The sequence below is a fragment of the Empidonax traillii genome, unplaced genomic scaffold, assembly GCF_003031625.1.
Source record: "Empidonax traillii isolate 1590-97213 ecotype Southwest subspecies unplaced genomic scaffold, ASM303162v1 scaffold98:size2021230, whole genome shotgun sequence".
Lineage (NCBI taxonomy): Eukaryota > Metazoa > Chordata > Aves > Passeriformes > Tyrannidae > Empidonax > Empidonax traillii.
The window spans coordinates 16,538-29,859 of record NW_020955291.1 but is presented as its reverse complement, the minus strand read 5'-3'; the positions used below and the strand labels follow the sequence as shown (position 1 = coordinate 29,859).

Below are 13,322 nucleotides of genomic sequence, written 5' to 3'. Positions count from 1 at the left end.
CAAATTTTTCCCTATGCCTACTGCATTCTCTATTTGCCCCTATCCCCCTTCCAACTTGAAACACTTTTCTTCCTTCTGCTATGAAAGATGATGGTTGGGCACTTTGTGTTTGCACCACAGGGAGAGTAAAATTCCTGGATTTATATAGAGAGACATTTTTTTATGTTATTTATATTTCGATTTGTGTATATATACCCATTGTAATGACTGCTCAGTGGAAAAACAATAAGAAACAATCAGTTTTGACAGGAATAGATTCTTTCTTGTATAACCTTTTTTCTCTAGTGTTTCATTTTTCTCACATATTCCTGTCTACAAGCCGGGAACCCTAACCAACACATATCCAGAGACTATATATATTAGACTTGACTGCAGTTTTCTTCTGTGTCATTCCACATGGAATACACAGTGCAGTGAAGTAGATTCAATGCATGTGACACCAGATACAACTCATTTAAATTATGGGCCTAAACAGTAAAATTTCTACTCTAGATTCAGCTATTTCTGTTCTACAATTAAGCGGAAATTCAATCTACAGCCAAAAAAAAAAAAAAAAGGAGACAAGTAGTGACTAGAAAGACTGCAAGTCATGTAGCTATATTATAAAACAAACAAAAAACCAAACCCAAACAAATCAATTCCACAGTTCAACTCCTGCAATCTCTTGTCTTAAAGGAAAAAAACAGGAGGCTCCCTTCCATGCCCCATCCCTCATACCTGGAAGGTCTTTAATAACTGTATTATATAACAATTTTACTCATTTGAGAGATTCTCATGCTGTTTAAACAGAATCCATGTAAAACCCATTGTAAAACAATGTATTTTTTAAAGACAAAGTACATTTTCTAAACATAAAGTTTAAGAGGCATTTGAAGAATGGGAATTAGCTGAAGGCAGGTTTTGCCCCAAACTTCCAAATACCCATTCATTATAAATCATTTTACATGTAAGACTGAGGAGAGTTCATTGTAAATTAACTGCTATTGGATTAGTTTAGTACCTAATCACATTTCTACCACTAGAATGGAAGAAAACAGATGCAGAAGTGACTGGTATTAGAGGCTGGATGTACCCACAAGGTATCTCGTATTAAGACTTGAAGATCTGATCAAACACTTTTAGAAACATAACAGCTGTCATAAGATTATTTGGTACTGTTTCCCCCTCTTCAGTGGCACTGAAGTTTATCCAGGAAGTGCTGCAGTGTAATCCTTGTGACACTTTACAAGTACACCTATCCTTCCCTGTACTTGCAGAAATGGAACAAAAACTGATTAAAGTTCTGATGGTAACAGCTATTTAATCTCTCAGGAGCTGTCACGCTCAGTGATGCAAAGCTTTGAGAATTGACTGAGTGCCTCCAAACAAGTATTACACACTGTGAACTCTGCAACAGTCCACACATCCAAAGGAAAGGAGGTTGTCATAATTTTTTTTTTAAATGGTTAGCTTCAGCTAAAAAGCTGGATTTGCATTCATCATTTCTAATCAGAATATACATATTCCAATGAAAGCAGGTGTTTTTAAATTTGGCATATAGAGGGAAGAGAGGGGAAGATTTCTTCCAACTCTTAAAAAATATCGGTTGCAAAGGAAACTCACTAAAATAAAGTATTGATGTAACTCACTAGAACCAATACTTTTCATCATTCACAAAATACTCAACCTCATACTATAGGCATCTAAGGACAACCAAGAGGGTGAGTTATAAGAGGGAGAAATAGATGGTGTCAATCCCCAGAGAGCATTTCACTCGAGTGGCCCCCAACCTTTGGGCAAGTTGATACTGAAAAACAGAGGATGGAGGGAGTATTGGTTTTTACACAGACTACAGTTCAAGGAGGGTTCCTATAGTGCCACAGGACACTGATTTATAACTGCAGTTTCAACAAGACCTACATCGAACAGAACTTGCAGGGAAAGGGAGGAAGGGAGGGAGGAAGACTGATCCTCACAAAGACTCCAGCTTTGCAATTTAAGATGGCTTTTGGGGATATTTAATGTACACAGAAAGTGATTTTCCCATTACAACTGTCATAGCTTTCTCCCTTCCTACTCTATTTCTGCTCTAGTTGAGTTTGGAGAGATACTAAGACAATTCACTGATATAACGTTAACTCGACAGGTAGGGAGTTCTTGCTAATTATCCACTTTCACTTATCTGTTTTTATCCAGTTTCACAAGAAGGCAATGTGGTGGATTTTCCATCCTTGGAGGTTTTTAAGATGAGACTGGATGTGGTACTTAGTGCCACAGTCTAGCAACCACAGTGGTAGTGGACCAAGGGTTGGAGTTGGTGATCTCAGAGGTCCTTTCCAACCCGGCTGATTCTGGGATTATATGATTATCAAAGCAAATTATCTATCACAACTGAGATTGGACGGGGTATTACAAAAAGTCGCCACTGGGTTTGTACACTCCTAAATTGATTAAATCTGTAATATTTTCCTAGTGTATGATGGATCAAAGATGATGACAGATTTATAAAAAGTTGCTTACTGCCAGAGTAAGCAAGTAAAATTTTTTTTTTAGTCAATTGTACTTTTTCACCATTAAAAGAAATTATAGGTAGATATACAAATAAATAAAAAATGCAACTCCAAGTCACATATTTAGTAAGTTACACTCCTTAATAAGTTACTTGGGAAATGAATGGCAGAGCAGACAAACAGTGCATTTTACTCAACAGTAATACAAAGCCCTTTTTTTTAAAGAAAGGCAACACACGTTGGAACCCATTACTGATACCATCAGTTCCAAATTACCGAATTATGACAACTTAATGTGCTGTGTGGCATGAACATAAAAATGTAGAAAATCCTGGGCTTCGATTTCTTCCTCAGAAAGATATTACAGGACAAACTTTCTGATGACTGTTTAATTTCACCTGACCTGTTCATAAGTTTGCAAAGGGGTATAAACAGTGATATTTGGTGTTTTATTGTGCATTAATGAAACTGATTCACACAACATTAATTTAATTAATGATTATTTCTTCAAATAAGTTTCCTGTCATATTTCCAAATTTTAATTTAGAATATTATTCTGCATATTTCTAGAAGAAGTAAGCCTAGGTGTGTAATCATTTTTCCTCAGGTAATGATGTCACCAAAATATCACATCCTTGTGATCACATCTCTCTCTTTTAGGAAGACTGTAAGTGACAAAAACTCCATCCAGTCATGTTCTTAGCTTTCTTTTAAAAGTATTTTAGATCCTGGTGCTCCAGGGACTAATCCAAATGAGCACAGAAACCACATCTGTTTTTCATTTCTCTTTTTAAAGCCATATTCCCCTGGCTGTTACAAGAAAAAAAGGAGTGAGTCAGGACAATGCTGAAAGTAGGAAGGAGGAAATAAAACAGTGGGGAGAGAAAGACCTCTCCCCAAGTTCTTCCTTCCAATTTAATCCGTGTATCTCACGTCATGGAAAAAGAGTGACTTAAAATACTGTTTCCTGCGTGACGCTCTCACAGTAGCTGCCTACCCGGGATCACATCCCCATCACAGGCATCCCGCAGACGATCGCTTCTCTACAGCAAGACAGAAGGTGAAGGGGCAAAGAGCATCATGGCACAGGAACTATCTGGGCTGCCGCGAATACTGCCAGGAGCGTAACAACGTGCCTTATTAGCAATGAAACTAATTAAGTCTGACTTAATGAGTAGGGCTTTGTGTCCTGCCTTTATGCCTTCCTGCCTCCTGTACTTCTCCATAACTGACATCCCTGTCCCATACCTTCAGTTTTCACACCACCCTTTTCCTAATGCCTCCACAAAACACATCCCCTCCTACCAAGTGTGATAGGAACCAATTGGTGTTTCTCAATACACAGACATAGTAGCACAAACAGCATTATTAAATTAGGAATAGAAAAAAATTATACCAACCCTAAGGTGGCATATTCCTAACAAGATTTTTTTTTAGTCCCCTTTTTAAATTCAAGGAAGCAAAAAAAATTTTAAAGCCCACCTTACTAGTACGTTAGTGTCATACAAAGGAAAACATCTGCATTGATGGCTTGGGCCAAGACAACATACTATAAAAAGCCTGAGACATTTGGGAGCTCTCTCACTTCCTAAATTTCATCTTGGAGTAAAGCATCCTACTAGCCTCTTCCTGTGCAAACATATTGTGCTGTCTACCCATTTATCACCCTCTTACATCAGTGCTTTTTACTATGCAGCACTCTGCAGTGTGGTCTTCCTGAATTCAGTGACAGGCTTTTCACATCCAAGCGATACCTCTGCAGCATCTCTGATACGAAGTATGCAAAGAACCAAGCTGATCAACAAAAACCCACCTCTCACCTCTCCGTTTGTTTATGCTTACACTGACTTCTGACAAGTAGCTCAGACACGGGAATTGTTACCATATGATATATGATATCCTATGATATGAATATATGATGGAAATTTCAAGAGCGTCCCTTGCCAGGTTCTGATTTTGCAGAGAAAATTCCAGTATAGGTGCAGGAACACCAGAAGCAGATCAATTCTGTCAGGAAACTTACATAAAGTCTTTAATTAATAATCTTACATTTCAAATTTTAAAAAAATTAAATGAGACATACATCATACAGAAATAGGGTGGGAAGAAATCAATACACATCCCACATGTAGCAATGTCATAACAACAGAGGAGAACAAACAGGAGAATTTAAGAGGATGCAAAGGCAACAGAAGGAAGAAAGCACCACTGATCAGGGATTTTGTAGGAACAAGATTTTGGTGCAGTTCCAATTTCTGAGTAAGAGATAAGAAGCATCTTGTGCTTTTCTAAGTAGAACATCTGCCCGTCTCAATACTTTTAAATACTAATATACATCTTGTACAGACATTAATTTTAGAGATAATGTATCTTTTAATTAAAAGTGCAATTTTTTTAAAATGGGTGGCTGATACCCTGCAGCATCTGTGGAGTTCCATAAATTATCTTTCCAAATCTAATTTTTCTTTTTATGTCTACATATTGATTTAAAAAATCTAATGTCGACATATGATGACTTCCTGTTGTGAAGAATCTAGTTCCAATTGATTGAATACTTATTTCCAAAATACCCCTGAATATTCTGAGTTCATGTCAACTGTATCAGGTTTATAGTGTTTGGGACTTTACTTTTCTGCTCCCCATTTCTGTATTCCAGGTAGAGTTTTAAATGCTTTGTACTATGTGGCACCGGCGATTACAGAGCCAGTGTAATTGTGCAGTGAACATCTTCATACCGCTATTACAACACCAAATTTCCAGCTAAAAATGAATTTTACCTATTAATCTGAATAATACAATTCAAGAAAGAGGAGAGATAACTCGTAACTTTCAGATAATTTTTTCCTCTAACTAAACATAAAGTAACTAAAACTGTATTCAGTGTTGAAATATTATGACTATTCTTCATTTAGAGCTAAGTGCATCATTAACAGCAACGGAAAGATCAGTCCTGCACAGAGCAGGCCATCTTCTGAACCTTGAAATGCTAAATAATTCCATAACAGTACCTGTTACTTCTATGTAGGCAGATGAAAACATCTGAAACTAGCACACAACTACTGTTATAAATCTACTTTATGCCCCAGAAATGCTTCCTCTTTGTTATTAATTCTTTAGACAAAAGTTATTTAAGATAAATGCAGATTTGAAATCAACAGGAAGCATTAAGGCTTTACATGAGCACTTTTTTTTTTTAACAAAATAACTGTCATGTAGTTGTGTAGTTGTGCAGTTGCACTTCCCATACTACATACTACAGTTTCTTTTTACTATACGTTCTCCACCCATTAAACACATCTTCCCAGTTGTCTTCTAGCATTTCAAACTGTCTGCCAGCATCCTTCTTCAATAGAGATAATTTCTTTTGCTTTCTTTTCCCCTCTAAGTGGGAAAAAAAAAAAAAAAAAAAAAAAAAAAAAAAAAAAAAAAAAAAAAAAAAAAAAAAAAAAAAAAAAAAAAAAAAAAAAAAAAAAAAAAAAAAAAAAAGAGTTCCACAAAATCAAATCACGCTGTGACAGAGAGGCTGCTGAGAACAGGAGCAGGTCACCAGGGATCTCACAGCCACTGAGGAGAGAGCAAACAAGCTTGCACAGTGGTAGGAAAAGGAGCTTCAGACACCAAAATCAAAACGTTTAGAAGATTTTACCTCTGTTCAGGATGATCTAAAGTGAGACTTATTCTCTAGCACAATTAGCAGTGCTTCTAGCTTTATGGAATCTTCCAATGAGACAACAAAAGCAGTCTTATCCTTCCCCTACACATTGCTTTTGCTGCCATCTTGGTAGGAAAGGTAAGCGCTGGATTAACATTAACATGCACTAATCTCTGCATGTGAGTGAAATAATTAGTCCTTTCCACGAGATGCTGTCTCTCCCAGGACTATAGTTGCCTGGCTTAACTCTGGCCAGCAACGGGTAGGTGAGAGTCATGGAATCACAAGCATTACATCTGACCATAAAATGGCACATGCCCAGTTCAGCATACACTTAAGACAAAAATGAATCAAAATAAACTAATCCCTGATTATCAAACTGGTTTCTAAACAGCATGATCAGACTTGTATATCACTAACTTGGTCAGAGAAAACTATTGCTCAAAGAACCTTACTATAAAAGGTTTTGCTGAAAATACAGTCACTTAGTCTTCAAGAAAAAGGAACAATGAGATAAAAAAGTTTCTTCCAAAGATAAAAATAACTAGTAATTAAGAAGTCAGCAGAAAGTAAAATATACACATGCAGAAGACAGCTAACAGATCAAACAGAATAGTTGCAAAAAAAACCCCCAAAACAATAGAAAAAATAAAATAAACAAACCCCAAAAACCTCCATAGATGTAAAAAAATAATAAACCCTCTAATTATTTTAGGATACAAAAATTATTCCAATTTTTTTTTTTATTATTTTTCAAAATAATGAAAAACTTCAGACATGAGGCTGGTAGAATATCTGGTTTGACAAGGTAAGCCAACTGGCAAAGTAGTACAGAATCTGAGGTCCCACCTACATTTGCAATCATGAGGTGAGCACAACTCTTCAGGCTTACAGTACACTCATCTTCACAGGTTTCGTAAAATGCGAGCATCAGCTACCTATCAACAAAATTACCCTGAGCTGACAAACCAGAATGTATTTCCTACTTCCGAAATTCAGCCAAAACACCAGACTATCCCAAACATGACAAAACAGGCTTTTCTCTTCTCGGAGGACAGAGCTGACTTTTGCTAACTGAGCCTCTGAGGACTAACTGCAGCGCACAAAGAAGACCTGCTTTTACCATTCTCCTACTAACAGGAGAACTAAAGTCTCAGTGCAAATAATTACTAGCAATATGAGTAAAACGACTTATTTTTGTGTAAGGTCAGATCCAGTGCCCAGCTATTCCTTAAGTGAACGACACAATAAGCTCTTGTACAGCTGACTGGTTCACAGGACATCATTTGAATTCCAAAGAAATAAAGCCCAATTCTGTTACTCAAAGCCTAGTTTGCCTTTTCTTTTGGTTTAACAGGCAAGTTGCATTATTATTGTTAGTTGTATGTAATCACACATATCACAAATATTCACGCTATTAAGGTAAGACATGATTTGTCATGACTTTTGTTGAAGTACAGAACAACAAGTGCTTTGACTTTAAGTGTGACAGTCCATCTCACCTCAGTTAAAGACTGTTATCAAATACTCAGCAGTCCTTAAAGAATACATGCTCTCAAAAACATGCTGATTTTTATTTGGAGGATGGATATCCACTGCTTATTGCTCTTGGAAAGCTCCCATTGAACCACCACAGCTATATTACAGAACACTGGCACACAACTGAAAGTGGAAAGGTATCTTGGGATTAAATTCTGCCTCGAAATCACATGTCAGCTTTTCCTTTTTTAAAACCACAATACAAACTGAACCTGATATTTTCTTTGCTATGATAAACATCACAGAAGTATATTCATCCCCATTACTTAACAACAGAACCTATAAACTCCTGTTGATTTCCTTATCCATTCTGAAAGCACAATTTAAAATCCTACACTGCAGATAAGGGTATGCTGCTCCCAAGATTAAAGTCAAGGTCACATATTGCACATACGCTGCTGCCTGTGAAACAGGGATCCGTTTCACAGACTCCACATATATTTTTAGAAGGGACTGCTCTAGCCATCAGCTAACAGCCCTTGAATTACAAAAGTGAAGATAAACTTTGGCTTAAAAGGAAAAATTTAAGGCTTCTGTGCCAAAGAGACAGTTCCCTGCTGATTTAAGGAAGTAAAGTAGTTCCTTTTATCTCTTCACAAAACCTGAAGGGGAAATCCCCAACACACTGAGTATGAACCTTACTTTCCATCTGATGGAGTCATAATTGAAACTCCCCAAGACTTTGTTAGGACCACAGGTAGACCACCTTTGAAAAAAGCTGGTGTCACAGTATGCCTGGTATCTGGTGTTCCCTATACACATCTGTTGTGCCTTCTTCTCAACAGGCATTTGTGCAACTCTTCATACTAGAGCTAAAACAGAAGTGCAAGCACCATGCAACTGAAGGTTTGTAACACTGAAAAAGTTTATGCCTTCACCAGAGAACATAATTTGCACAAGATGCCCTGAGAGGATGCCACAAAACATCAGCAATCAGGAAGAACTGAATGCATTGATACGCAATAATTATTATCACATGGTGCTCATAAGATTACACTTCCAAAATTGAACATTTGGCTTAATTCATGTTTATCTAGATAGGCACTCAAAAAATTCTGTTCACATGAAAAGCAAGCAGCAAAATATAGACTTTTATCCAGCTTTAATGATGGAAAGATCTTTAAGATGGGCCCCAAAAAAACAGAGCACAGACCTTAGAGCTCCTTTCAGTATCTAAAGGGGGCCTACAAAAAGGTTGGAAAGAGAATTTCCCAAAGACACGGACTGATAAGACAAAAGGGAATGGCTTCAAACTGAAAGAGGATGGGTTTGGATTAGACACTAGGAAGAAATTCTTTACTATAAGGGTAGTGAGGCACTGGAAAAGGTTGCCCAGAGAGGTTGTGGACTTCCCACACCTGGAGGTGAGGGGAGGTTGGATGTGTCTCTGAGTAACCTGGTCTAGGGAAAGGTGTCCCTACGCATGGCAGGAGGGTTGGAACTAGGGGATCTTTAAGGGGATCTTTCCAACCTAAACCATTTTCTCATTCTATGATTACTGTTAACTCCCTAAAACAGAACTCATTCTCTTTTGCCTAGTAGAACAAGACTGCTCTTTCTTAGATGGGATAAAATTGCAGCAACTTTGTGCTGAGGGAGACACATAGCAGAGATCAACCAAATAAACAGCTACAAGTTCCTTAGTGAATCACTGTTTGTACAGTCAGGACTTATCCACAGAGCTGATCCAAGGCCATCAGAGATGTAAAACTTCTACCTCATTCCACAACCTGCACATTCTGGCAGGCCACTGAAAATGGTTGAACAGCTAAATTCTTATTTTTGGTAAGTCATTTGGAGAAGGTTCCTTTATTGGTACTGCCAACCTATACAACAGCCACATCTCCTCTGCCTTAATTCCACAAGACAACAAAATCTAGAGCTTTAAATAACTTTTTATAACATCAACATTAATGTGCCAAGACCTTCAGCAAGCAGCTATATACCTACATGGATAAATAAAAGGAGTCAAAGGTATAAATACAAGCAACGTGCTTGTCATACACACTGCTCCACTGTCAGCCAGTTCCTGTAGTCTGTGCTGGACTTATCCAATTAGTTAGTTCTGAGACAAAAAGACATGTAAGGCAGGGGACATGTGGCCTAGGAATCTGTCCCTCGACACCTTTCATTTGGCACTGCTGGTATTTTTTGAAGGCATAAGTTCTTGACTAGAGGAGATATGCCACTGTTTTTAAGACAAAGGATACCACATGCAGGTACAGCAATCAGTTAAGGGATGCTGAGTTTCCTCACAGAGGTGACAAGCTTTCAAGATAAATGGATGATGGTTTCTAAATTGAATAATGCTAAAACTTTAAAGGGGAAAAACAAAGGTCTGAAGGAATTTGCAACGTCGGTCATCTTACCATAGACAATTATGTGACTTCAATTAGCTAATATTGTTGCAGATTCTATTTTATACCTATTTGTCTTTTCCTACAAATACTCTAAATTATCTATCTTCTCCATCTTATTTTAGTAGGTTGCATAACCAAAGTGCAACTCAGTAGCCTACATTAGCCAAAACGTTTTCAAATGAAGGAAAACTCCTAATGCTCTGCCTTTGCAGTAACCTGTCTTTGGGAACCAGTCGGATTCACCAGACATCATTTGTTAGCAGATACACTACCTTTCAAAACTGGGGAGTCTCTGAGAAACGAGTCTGACTCTTGGGAGTTTTGAAAAGTTATCTGCTTAAATGCCTAAGCAATGTTTGAGTTACAAAACACTCACTCTTCAGAATTCAAGTCTGAATTTAGGACAAGCAATTTCTTGCATTTAAACTTTCAGTGATGCAACTAATTATGCCTAAAACCAGCCTGTGAAATTGACTTAAGGCTCTTCAAACTGGTGCTTAATTTTTATCCACCTCCCTCTAGAGGCAAAGTGTAGCTCCATTCTTTACTAAACACCCCTGTGTGAGAAAACCCACTCCTTTGTTTGATGACCAAAATTCAAAGACACTACAAAAAAAGTAATACAAAACTCTTAACAGTGTTAAGAAAGTTTAAGATAGTGGCCTAAATAGCAGTTTCAGGACATCCAAACTGATGTTATTTACTCCACTCCCAACTGTTTTTTCCCCGAAGTATTTTGAAGTGCTAATATCACGGGCATTGATACCTCTAAGTAAAATAAAGTGTTGTCTTATAACCATCACGATTAGATTTGAAGCAGCACGTGCAAGCAAGGACGTTGCATGTTGGGGAATGGGAAAATCCATGCCAATCTGCAAAAGTAGTTCACAGAGGCCTGTCTAACCACAAAGTTTTGCTAGAAAAGGGCTGTTTTACCATTTTTACTTCTCCCTCCCTTCCTTCCCCCGCCCTGAACATCTCTCTTTGCATTTTGCCGCTGTATCAAAATGCTGTATCAAAATACTGGACCCATGACACCTCTAGGGCATTAGGGGAGAGGGAGCAGCGGAGAGTGAGGAGAGCGCCCTACTATCGCCTCCGTATTAACAGAGAGAACTGCGGCAAACTGAGAGCGTCCCTTTCTCCCAGCATCCTCCTTCTCCGCCCCGCTTCCTCGCACCAGCGATTTCCCGGCCGGGGACAAGTCGAGACGGGAATGGCCCAGGCGTCCCCCGCCTCCGGCCCGCCCCCCGCCGTCCTGCCCGCCCCCTCCCGCCCCTCTGTACCTCGGAGCCGGGGGAACTCTCGCTCCCGGAGCCCGCTCAGCCCGTCTCCGTGCCCGTACCCGTACTCGCACCCGGCGGGCCGGGCGGCCCGGAAGGCGCGGAAGGACAGGCGCTCTCCTTGTGACAGCCCGGCCATGCCGCGGGCACGGAAAGTCTGCGAAAAGGAGAGCAGCCCGAAAGTCTGGCAAGAACAGCGGCCAGGCAGCGGAGCCTCCCCGCCGGCGGGCACTGCGGGCGGGCACTGCGCACTGTGCCGGCCCGGCCGGGCCCGGCCGCGCCTCGCTCCTCCCGCCGCCCGCCCCGCCCGCCCGCCCTGCGCTGCTGCCGGGCACGGCGCTGGGGCTGGGACTGGGACTGTGGCTGTGGCTGGGGCCGGTCCGGCCGCTGGCGAGCCGGTGGCTGGGCCGGCACAGGGAGGCGTTTCCTGTCAGGAGAAGTTTCCTGAAGAACAAGGACATGGGTTTGGGGATCGCAATAGGCAAGTGTTTCTCTGCCCACATCCCCTCCTGCGGGGAGGTACGCTGTTTAAAATACCTCGTGGAAGCCTCTCTTCCCTTAAAAGTTTTCAAATTCGATGTTCAAATTTTCCTCGTTACCTCTTCCACTGGTGCTGACAGTGGAGGCCACTTTTCTCCCACTTGGCACTTGGTGTACGATACTCCTGCATCACGCTGAACAGGCTCTGCTGGCCACAGATGCTATGTGGCCAATGTTTGGTACCACAGACAAAAGCCAAAGGAGTGGTATGGGCTGGTCATCAGGTGTAGAGAGAACATTTATGTTCTCTGATGTAAAAGCCACTCATGTAAAAGCCTTTGCTTTGTGGGATAAACTATAACCATATGCATGCATTAAAAAAAATCGTAGCCAGAAGAATGTGTTTGTCGGGGCATGGGTTTTGGTTGATTGGTTGGTTTGGGTTGGTTTTGTTGGGTTCTTGTTTGTTTGTTTGTTTGTTTGGGGTTTTGTTTGTTTGATGTTTGGGTTTTTGTTTTTATTGGTTTTGTTTTTCCTTCTTGTTCGGTTGTTCTGTTTTGGGGTCTTTTTTTGGGGGGGAGGGGTTGTTGGTTTGTTGTTTTCATATTAATTTTTCCCTGACATACTACTTGCAATGAATTTTTCTACTTACACCTCTGCAATCTGCAGAGTGTTAGGTGACCTGCAATTTTAGTTCAATACTAAAATAAAACTGTTAGGGTGGATCTACATCCAAGTCCTAGTAAGGCAGACTCTTTTGTTAAATTGTTTGAACTGCTATTAATCGGTCATCAGTGAAATGGGAAATTACAAAGAGCAAACTTTAGCCCAAACTGAACCATAAAGATTTTCACTTATAAAGTAGTACTGAAATGAAGCCATATATAAAATTGTAAAATAAGCCTGACGTGAAATAGCATGCTAATGTGCTCCCTGCTTTATATATTAGGAATTTTTGCCTAATTTAAACACATAGCCCTGGCTTCAAGGCATATATTTCTATAGCACTATAAAAGTATGTCTGTCCCTGTCTGCACTCATGATTGGGGCAGGTATATAGTAAAACATGTCATTCCCAGAAGTAGTAGTACATTTGTTTTAGGCCAACTGATTTCACCAAAACTAATTACCTAACGAGTTATACCTTATACCTTTTCTTCCAGATGAGCAAAACACCTCTGACAAAAATAAACAGTTGCCATCAAGTGGAGGAATGTTTTTAGCTGATCTACTGAAGTCACTTTTTTTTTCTTTTTAAACAAGCAAACAAACCAAGAACCCTGCACCAAATACCCTTTTTATTTTAACAGTTTGTGCATTGCAATTTAGAAGTACCTATGCCCTCACTATGACTTCTTTTTTTTTACTGCAAGTACATGTGGAAAATATCTGCTATGGATTTTCCTTCATGTTTCTAGCTTCCTGTTATCAATTTACAGAGCAATTATTTTATATTGCTCACTATGCATAGGTCTCTCACCGTTTTCATATCTTGTTTATGTCAAATAGATGTTTTTAC

The 13,322-nt window shown here is 39.5% G+C and overlaps 1 protein-coding gene across 1 annotated transcript in view; it reads right to left on the bottom strand.

The window, feature by feature from the left end:
- Window positions 1-11,558, bottom strand: part of MOCOS (molybdenum cofactor sulfurase) — a 209,115-nt gene extending 197,557 nt beyond the window's left edge. The window contains exon 1 of the mRNA XM_027881871.1: window positions 11,327-11,558. Coding sequence (XP_027737672.1) covers window positions 11,327-11,462 — 136 coding nt within the window. The 5' untranslated portion in view covers window positions 11,463-11,558. The remainder of the gene's footprint in view (window positions 1-11,326) is intronic.
- Between the last annotated feature and the right edge of the window lie 1,764 nt (window positions 11,559-13,322).